Here is a 10,317-nt window from a genome sequence, read left to right on the forward strand (position 1 = left end):
AGTGTGGTGTTAGGTGGAGGTCAGGGTGGAGGAGCACGGTGCAGCTCTGGTCATGTCTCTGCCTGTCTGTGAGTGAAGACGAGCTCTGGCCTTGCCCCGTGCCGTCTGCAGTCACCTTTTCTTCACTGTGGAGGTTTCAGAGGCCGTTTGATCGCACACAGACACACCCACACACACATTTATACCATGCCAATAGAATTAATATGTGCCATGATGCAGAAAAGGTTGAGCTGACTTTTGGCAAAACATCTCCCTGACATCTTCCAACAAATGTGTTTTTTATGAATAATTTTGTGAAGTTGCTGAACCAGTCGGGGTTTCTATTTCCTCAGGCCCCTTTTGGTTCGCTTGGATCTGCAAAAACAAAAAAAGCACATCATATTACACAGGACTTAAGTCAGGAAACTTGTTTGTTCACATAAAACATTGCTAAACACAGAGCGACTCTGTCCGCAGCGCTGCAGTGTTCATTCCAGGCATGCTAGTTGCTTTTGAATGAGTCAGCTGTGACGGATCTGCCACACCCAGGACGTCCCGGGTAAGAGAGGGGATTTAACTGTAAGTAAGAGTCTATTACAACGGATTTCAGACAAGGAGGGAGGGTGTGTGCTGCATAGATTAGACGTCTAAAGGTTAAAATAACGTTGAAAATATAATCCTAAGATTGATCTGATTTGTTCTCTAAAATGAGTTGAGATGTAAAATGTTCTTACGATTTCTGGTGGTCACTGACCCGGTTCCTCAGCACGTTGATCTGGAAACAAAAATCAGATCTTATAATGATACACAATGTTGTTCTTGATTGCACCACTCTCAAAAATGTGTAATTCACTATATACGTTCAGCGATGCTATGTGCACAGAGAAAATGTACAAATCAAGGACAGGGATTCTCAAAATGTAGAATAATGGTACTGCAGACTGATTAATCGCTCTGTTAATCGCTCTTTTTGTCGATTGGGAAACACATAGATGAAAAAAGTACATTTAGTAAATTAATTCCTCTAATCTAATCTGTCTGTTGCTCAGTTAAATCCCGGGGGACACTGTTGGCAAGCTTATATAACAAATATAACTGCCTTATTCATCATTTTACCTGTAAAACCACATGATTGTCCTGCTGGGATCGCATTAAAAACCTTGCCCAACATTCTGTCTGTCACAACCAGCTGTACACTTTGGCTTGAGTAAGAAATATGAGGGAGAAGTTGGGCTTAGGCTCTGATTCACAGTAAAGGATTTAAAACAAGCACCTCCTGGGTTAGTGAGCAATACACTCCGCATGTTGGTCACATCAAAAACGTGTTGTCACGTTTCTGGCTGTTCACTGAGGATGACTAAATCCAACCAACCTCATATTTCTGTCTGGAAAGCTGATACTGCAGATCAAACTTCTCTCCCTCCAGGTCAAACATCCGCTCCCACAGCTCTTTGGCCTTTTCCCTGCAAACCATCCAGAGGAAGTAATTTCTCTGATAAATGATCAAAGAGATTAGCACCATTATTAAAACCAGAGCAGATGATAACTGAACGCACTTGAGTCTCTCCTCGCTCAGGTGATCGATGTCCAAGGCTTTGCGTCTGTCGCTAAGAATCTTCTTTTTCTTCTCTCTCTCCGTCTGCCTTTTGCCACTGCGTTTCTCTGTCTGGGAAAAAGCACTGTTACCATAGATTTGTCCAAGTCAACAAACTCATATTTGCTTTTAGGGATGTCACAGGATAAAATTTTAGTCTTACAAATTCTCAATTATAGATACCACGACCAAAAAACAGTGAAATCCTTCATTTCCCTTCATTAACATACAACTAATACAGTCACATTACTTAATTTACAAAAACTAAACTTCTGAATGATAAACTCAATGTGACATGAAAAGGCCAGACACAAAAAACACTTAACATTTCCTTTTTTGGAGTGCAGATTGAACTAAAATCACAATTCGTGATGTCACAAATTGATTGTGACATCACGAATCATGATTTTTGATTAACTAACTTACAAAATGGCTGAATGAACCATGCCTTTGCCTGAATGTTTATCCAGCCAAAATATACCTGGAGGACAAGCATTGACAACATTTGAATCACATTCTTAACAAATAAAACATCTGTCAGATTTCTTTCCGCTCCGCTGGATCTCAAGTGACTCCAGCCGCCGTCTAAGGAGACTGTGAACTCAGGCAAACATCCTTCTCCTAAAATGTCTCTTCATACCACGGTTTAACCTTCTGAGAGAATATTCTACCCTCAGGGAGGGAACGCACAGGTTTCCCTTCCTCAGGGCTGAGGGAGACGCAAACATGAGCTCATGTGTGGTCTTAAATATGTGTAAGAGTTGCACATGTTGCTCAATATTATCAAGCAAATCTCCTGATTAAATGCAATGGGAATTAGTGCAATGTAGATTTGTGCAATACAGATGTTCTATTTTTGTCTGTCACTCTCAGTTGAATATGTTTTATAATATTATATTTGTTCATATATTAATAGTACATTTGTTCATTCATATGGATTGTTCCCCCTTTTTCTTGAATAAATACATCTTGACCTCCTTTCCACAGATTGACACAACACTCTCACATCCTCACCAGTTTCTGCATGTATCCTCCAAAGTGTAGACTGGTCAAGGTCTTCTTTTTCTTGGCATCATCATCTGCTCTCTTCTTTGCTTCTTCCTCTTCTTTACGAGTCCTCTCATCCTACAAGTCGAGCAAGACTTTTATCAGGCAATTTTATGAAGCATTTAAGGATTCACAGCGGCCTCATGTGTTGACACGTGCACAGTCTTCATCGGAGGGTTTAAGGAAGCACATTATGAAATATATTAAGGGAGAAAAGCGTGGTCCTAATAAAACGTTTGTAATGTCATCCACCTCGAGCCGTTTCTGTCGCTCTTTCTCTCGATCACTGCGGATTCTTTGCTGCTCCGCTCGCTCCGAACGCCTTTTGTCCTGCGCAAAACAAAATGCTCAATCAACACCAGCAACTTTTGACAACACTTTCTTTAACCGTGTCATTCGGTGTTTACAATTCTGTCTTTGAGATGAATGATCTCTTCCTCTTCTTTTTTCCTGCCCACAAAATGAACCTCAATTAAAGTCTGGAGCTCCATCAGGTCCTTCTCCATCCGCTTGCGGTGGATGTCCTTCAGAAACGCAAGAGCAAAGACAAAAAAGTGTCACCTACGTTTGAGCGTGACGGTTCAAAAGCCGAGAAGGACATATTTTAAAAGCGAAAAGGAAATTATATATTTGATTGGTATCGAAAACTCACATCGAAATCCACTTTTTCACCATCGGGGATTTTCGGAGGGATCAGGTTGGGCATGATAAATGGTCTGGAAAACAAATGAGGCGGTGCAACTGTGTTACGGATGATTGACCTGTAATGACTGTAGTCTACGTCCAAAAACAACAGACGACTTTATGTTTATGAGTCATCTTTCACGTGATATTGTGACTCCTCTGCACATCAGCGTCTCAGTTGTGATGTGTTTTGGTCCCGCAGGAGTTTCAAATGTCCAAACATAAAGCAAAGAATACTCACTTCTGTTTTGGTTTTGTTTCTTCCTCTGTAAAAAGAAAACAACACAAGGTTTAGTACAGTAGATGTATAATTGATTTCTTCACAAAATGTTGTTGATTTACCGTCTCCATCCTCGGCATCGTAATCTGAAATAAGCACAAATGTTGGTATTAATTGAAGCTTAATTTACCAAACTTGATGCAGCAATAATTGGTATGGGAGACTGGGCTTTTTGCACAGTGTAAAATATATATGAATCAAATAAAAGAAAGGGTATATGTGGATGTTTTCTGTTTACATAAATAAAACTGTTCTGAGACTCACAGTTTTAGACATATTTGCATAAAAAACAACATATTTTGTCAGGTCTTGGGTGAAGTTGAACTGCTAAATTAAAGCCTGATTTATGGACCAAAATGAATTAACCTTGTATTTATTTTAAGTGTTTTATAAAAAATATGTATTATGTTTGATAAATATGAACCCCAAGTTACTGTTGGAGTCTTTACCTAAAAAATACACATATAAAGCACCTAAAAATGGAAAATCTCGTTGTATTATATTTTAGGAAAGAGATTTACCTAAACGTTTAATAGTTTATTTAATAGTAATAGTTTTATTGCTTGCAAAATGACCAAGCAACATAATGCTTTTCTTTGAGTGACTAAAAACGGTTTCCCTCTGGACAAGATTTAAGGATGTATAAGACTATAATCATCATGTTCCAATAAAACTTTAGCGTTTGAGATTTTATGGGTGGCTCAACATAACCAGTCTCCCCAATTCAGTTTGACTTTCCTTAAGTGCAGGTTTGGAGCGTGTCTTACATTCCAACACAAAATGGTTTCTTCCAGAACTCCACATATGACACATTTCAACGCTGTGATAATTAGCCGTTTGTCATGAACTCTGCGTGACCGTTAGCACACAGCCTGTAAAACTGTTTCACATTTTTAACAATATTCTCAGAACCTAAGCTTGGGCGTGATCAGATAAGTGACAAATCCAGTGTTAGTGATTTTAAGGCACCACCAGTTTATTTGAGTGATTTTTCCTGGCATTGGCTGTGCAAGTGCATCGTGCCTCACCCGCCACTATGTCATTATAAACATCATCATATAAAGCTAATGTTTCACTTTGTTTCAGCAACATATATATTATTCATTGGTCTTGTACAGAGAATCTCCAACTTTCCACACCAAGTACCAGCTAAGAAAATATTAATCGTTCTAAAACAGATCTAAACCAGGTCTAAAACAGGCCTAAAACAGGTCTAAACCGGGTCTAAACCAGATCTAAAACAGGATTAAAACAGGTCTAAACCAGATCTAAAACAGATCTAAACCAGGTCTAAAGCAGGTCTACACCAGGTCTAAACCGGGTCTAAACCAGGTCTAAAACAGGACTAAACCAGGTCTAAAGCAGGTCTACACCAGGTCTAAACCGGGTCTAAACCAGGTCTAAACCAGGTCTAAACCAGGTCTAAAACAAGACTAAACCAGGTCTACACCAGGTCTACACCAGGTCTACACCAGGTCTATACCAGGTCTAAACCAGGTCTAAAACAGGTCTAAAACAGGTCTAAAACAGGACTATTTGAGGCTACCCGGGTTGAACCAGGTCTACAATGATATCACACTTCTAAACAAGTGTCAACCCAAAGGATGACAGACATCTTGATAAAATAATCTCTTTAAATTCAGCAAATATCTTTCTTGCGGAGGAACCCGTGCCACAGTTTGAAAAGGGTGTCTTAAAACAATAATGTAAACTGTACCAACAACTCCATCTGTTTGTCCAGAGAAACATGTCGTCACTAATAAAACGCAGGCATCATTAGTTTATTTAATTTGTTTTATTACGTCGTGTTGTGATGGAAATGACCAAATTATGGTAAATGAAAATTGTCTGGCACAAAGCCGCCAGCTAGAAACAATCCTAACGTTTTTCCTCACAAAATTGATCACAATAATCACCTGGTAATTGGGGATCAAAGATAATCCCTAGTGTGAATGACAGAGTAGAGCCTGAGGACTGGGAGGTATCTTGGCCAGACTTGAGTGACTGCGAGTGACTAATGACAGATACAGAAGTGTCTTGAGCGATGCCTGGACTACACAACGTCTGACTGACTGACACGCAGGAATGGTGTGCAGTTCAAATGAATCTCTGCGTTTTGACGTTCGAAAAATGAGAAGATTCCATTGCAGATATTCTCACCACGTTCCTCTGTGATCTCCTCTTCGTTCTCAGCAGCCTCTTCGTCCTCAAGGGCCTCTGCAAACCGCACGAAAGTAACACGTTTGTGACGGTTATGACAGAGCATGACTCACAGGCTTATGGTAAGTACCAGTCACATGCAGATTTTAATTATCTTATTCATGCCCGAAAAAGCCCTTGTTCAACCGGACTTTCACATTTAGGATTGATTGCATTCTGAATATTGAAGGATCTGCTTTTGTTTTACCAGGATACTAAAGATTTACTCTCTGCCTTTTTAGTCATTTTATTTTTGCTGCCCCATTTGTTCTGTTTAAAATATGTCCTTTTGTGTTGTATTTTTGAATTTCAATGATCATTTCTGTATGTAATTTGCATAATTCTTTTAACTTGAATTCAGAGTTTTTAGTGTAAAATACAATACAAGACGCACTTCCAGTTGAACGGAAACTGGACCTGTATTTGAGCTGCCAACGTTTGTCACAATCAAAATGAACAAATATTTTAATCCATATGAGCTGCCACAAAAATATGTCTAGTGTGTCTGACAGGTCAATCCTTTTTACTGTATTACTATTATTAATATTATTACTACGGTATTCATGTGCACATTTATTAAAACACTAAAAATGCACATGTACATACGTTTTCACAGCGTTTGCCATGACTCAGATAAATCGTTTTCCCACTGAACCTCCTTGAGATGCTTCTACAACTTGACTGGAGTCCACATGTGGTATTATTAATTGATTAGATATGATTTTGTAAAGCACACAGCAGTTTATTTAAGGTCCTACAGATAACAGTGAGCGTCAGAGCACAAACCAAACTACAAAGAAGGAATAATGGGAGTTTTGTTTGTCGAATTTTGAGTCAAATAATGAATTGATGAATGAATCCTTTTTGGAATACGGCTGCAACATGACAAAAAGTGAAGCGCTGTGAATACATTCTGAATAACTGAACGACATTGCACATAATTTGCTGGTTCAAAACGTCAGTCTACAATTACAAACACATGTACTTTGTGTGGAGGTGCAAGGCCATCATTTCTGCTCATATCTATTACAGCTGTGCTCTTAAATCGTGTGGAAACCATGGTGATTTACTCAACATTTAGTCCTGAACTGAACTGAACTGTCAGTGTGACGGCTGGAAAAAAGACTCAGATTTTGTTGAGTCAGGTTTTGTTTTGTTGGTAACTTGAGCGTCTGATAACGGCGCTGACACGTTCTCTGGAAATACTGAGACTTACTTTAGTTTAATACAGTCGTTCACACACTAATGTCAGTCATACTCACGCTACAAATAGACACAACAAGACACAGATAATTCAATTTCTTTTCATGCACGTAAGGCAGTTATTGACTTATAATAACTTAAACTAACACGATGACCCACATTCTTTGAAGTCTTACCTTCCTCCTGCGGCTCCTGGTGCTCCTCCTCCTCCTCTACCTCCTGATCCTCTGTTGATTAAACACACACGCTCAGGCAATAAAGAGGGAAAAATGAAACACAAATACAGTATTATTGAAGGGAGATAACATCAGGCTGTAAAAAGCAGTAAATTATGGAAGGAAATGTTGGTAACGACACGTACACTGATTGTGTTCACCGCAAGAGGATGTTCTTTCATTTGCCCAGATCCTTGTGAAAGGCACTTTTCAATTTTACATTCGACTGGAAGATTTTTTACATATTTCTGTGATGTATTTCATTTTTTAATGTGTAAAATCAAAATGGTATGAATTTTATTGTTTATTTATTACATTGATATTTCATTTCATGTATTTATTTATACAGGGAAAACCCAATGAGAAAAGTTATCTTTTTCATGGTCCTTGTTAAAACATAACACAAAATAACCCACAAACATAGGATACTAAAACACAAATAAAACGATCAATAAAATGAATCAATATATTAAAACACATTTAAACATACAATCTGAGATAGAATAAAGTAAAATAAGTGCATTGTCACTGAGGGTCGTCCTTGACCAGTGCTTTAAACTCATTAAAAGGCATGAAATGATTTAATTTTAAAAGTCTGTGTTTTGTTCCACAGGGGCAAAGTTTATGAAAGCCTTTTTTCCTGTCTCTGTGTTGATACGATGGGATTGTAAGATAAAAATGTCCTGATAATTAATGATAACATGATAACTAACGTGCAATAAACTGGATAATCAGGCAAAATGCCAAGAAGAGCCTTATACACAAACATAAGTCAGTGCTGTTCTCGTCTTGCATCCGATGATTGCCATTCTACTTTAGAATTTAAATCACAGTGGTGAGTTCTGTTTCCTCCTGTAATGAACCTTAGAGCTGAACCTCAGAGCTGAACCTTAGAGCTGAACTTTAGAGCTGAACTTTAGAGCTGAACTTTAGAGCTGAACCTTAGAGCTGAACTTTAGAGCTGAACTTTAGAGCTGAACTTTAGAGCTGAACTTTAGAGCTGAACTTTAGAGCTGAACCTTAGAGCTGAACTTTAGAGCTGAACCTTAGAGCTGAACTTTAGAGCTGAACTTTAGAGCTGAACTTTAGAGCTGAACTTTAGAGCTGAACCTTAGAGCTGAACCTTAGAGCTGAACTTTAGAGCTGAACTTTAGAGCTGAACTTTAGAGCTGAACCTCAGAGCTGAACCTCAGAGCTGAACCTTAGAGCTGAACCTTAGAGCTGAACTTTAGAGCTGAACTTTAGAGCTGAACTTTAGAGCTGAACTTTAGAGCTGAACCTTAGAGCTGAACCTTAGAGCTGAACTTTAGAGCTGAACCTTAGAGCTGAACCTTAGAGCTGAACTTTAGAGCTGAACTTTAGAGCTGAACTTTAGAGCTGAACCTCAGAGCTGAACCTCAGAGCTGAACCTTAGAGCTGAACCTTAGAGCTGAACTTTAGAGCTGAACTTTAGAGCTGAACTTTAGAGCTGAACTTTAGAGCTGAACCTTAGAGCTGAACCTTAGAGCTGAACTTTAGAGCTGAACTTTAGAGCTGAACCTTAGAGCTGAACTTTAGAGCTGAACCTCAGAGATGAACTTTAGAGCTGAACCTTAGAGCTGAACTTTAGAGCTGAACTTTAGAGCTGAACTTTAGAGCTGAACTTTAGAGCTGAACTTTAGAGCTGAACCTTAGAGCTGAACTTTAGAGCTGAACTTTAGAGCTGAACTTTAGAGCTGAACCTTAGAGCTGAACTTTAGAGCTGAACTTTAGAGCTGAACTTTAGAGCTGAACTTTAGAGCTGAACCTCAGAGATGAACTTTAGAGCTGAACCTCAGAGATGAACTTTAGAGCTGAACTTTAGAGCTGAACTTTAGAGCTGAACCTCAGAGATGAACTTTAGAGCTGAACTTTAGAGCTGAACTTTAGAGCTGAACTTTAGAGCTGAACCTCAGAGATGAACTTTAGAGCTGAACCTTAGAGCTGAACCTTAGAGCTGAACCTCAGAGATGAACTTTAGAGCTGAACCTTAGAGCTGAACCTCAGAGCTGAACCTTAGAGCTGAACCTCAGAGCTGAACCTTAGAGCTGAACCTCAGAGCTGAACCTTAGAGCTGAACCTTAGAGCTGAACTTTAGAGCTGATGATAAACTGAGTTCAGAGGTTTTAACACTGCTGCTGCAGAATGCATATATATAATATCACCATCATCTAGAACTGTCGCCTGGATTAACAGTTTTCTACAGGGAAGAGGAAAACACATTTTATTTCTAAAGAAGAAAGACAATCTGGCTTTAAGATTATTTTTAGTATTTGTTTTTTTGGTCTACGTCGCTTTAAAGACAAGTACATCATTTGTCTGCACAATCACACACCTTCACGTCACGTACCTTCAACTGTTTCCTCTTCATCACAACAGAATGGCACCAAGAAAACACAACATTATTTCAGTCTTCATGAGTTCAAACAGGAAGTAAATGTGTTTCCCGCAATAAAATCTGATTACTTTTAAAGCCATGTCATGAGATCTGTAATTAGGCTTACAATCTGAAATATTCCCCCCCCCCAGATATATATAGTTGCATATTTATAACGCAACTGAATCATTTTTCACTGTGAGAATTTAACTGTGGGTGGAAGTAATCCTGATTGAGCAGTTAGACCTGAGTTCGACCTCTGACCTGGTACAATCTGATACGACTGTGACATGTCTTACCTTCCACCTCCCTGTGAAGAAAGAAAACACCCGCATATTACTCTTCCACACCGTAACGGACACACAAAGCAGTCCGTCAGTATCTCAGAAAAACAAAGATGTGTCGATGTAAAATGACTTACTCTTCACACTCCTCCACGACCTCCTCAGTGTCTGACATGGTTTTGAGATGTTGCAGGCCCAAATAAAAACTCCTATTTGAACTACAAAGAAAACACACATATTTAGAAGTTTATATTGTATATTTTGGCAAGCGTAATCCTCAATTAGAAAAAAGACAAACTACCGTAAAGGAGAAGATGAGAGCTGGAGCTTGAAGCAGCTTGCAGGAGCTCACTGGAGTCCTTGGGAGCGGGACGTGGGGCTTTGTGGCGGGACAAAAACCTTCTGGAACACTTGTCGTGGTATAAATAACTTAAGAG

At 39.1% G+C, this 10,317-nt stretch overlaps 1 protein-coding gene and 1 long non-coding RNA gene across 2 annotated transcripts; both read right to left on the bottom strand.

The window, feature by feature from the left end:
- Positions 1-227: 227 nt before the first annotated feature.
- On the bottom strand, positions 228-5,865 carry tnnt2a (troponin T type 2a (cardiac)). The gene is made up of 11 exons (XM_072449861.1): positions 5,745-5,865; positions 3,647-3,670; positions 3,546-3,570; positions 3,273-3,336; positions 3,028-3,144; positions 2,873-2,950; positions 2,588-2,698; positions 1,536-1,645; positions 1,352-1,442; positions 714-754; positions 228-354 (listed from the first exon to the last, which is right to left on the bottom strand). The coding sequence occupies exons 1-11, from the start codon at positions 5,848-5,850 to the stop codon at positions 321-323; spliced, it is 801 nt and encodes a 266-aa protein (XP_072305962.1). The 5' UTR covers positions 5,851-5,865; the 3' UTR covers positions 228-320.
- A 3,853-nt stretch (positions 5,866-9,718) lies between these two features.
- Positions 9,719-10,264, bottom strand: LOC140363356 (uncharacterized). The gene is made up of 3 exons (XR_011927141.1): positions 10,182-10,264; positions 10,018-10,098; positions 9,719-9,906 (listed from the first exon to the last, which is right to left on the bottom strand). It is a non-coding gene; the product is annotated as an uncharacterized lncRNA (long non-coding RNA).
- Between the last annotated feature and the right edge of the window lie 53 nt (positions 10,265-10,317).

Source organism: Eucyclogobius newberryi, unplaced genomic scaffold (assembly GCF_026437365.1).
Source record: "Eucyclogobius newberryi isolate DKJ021-1_F unplaced genomic scaffold, fEucNew1.0.hap1 SCAF_17, whole genome shotgun sequence".
Lineage (NCBI taxonomy): Eukaryota > Metazoa > Chordata > Actinopteri > Gobiiformes > Gobiidae > Eucyclogobius > Eucyclogobius newberryi.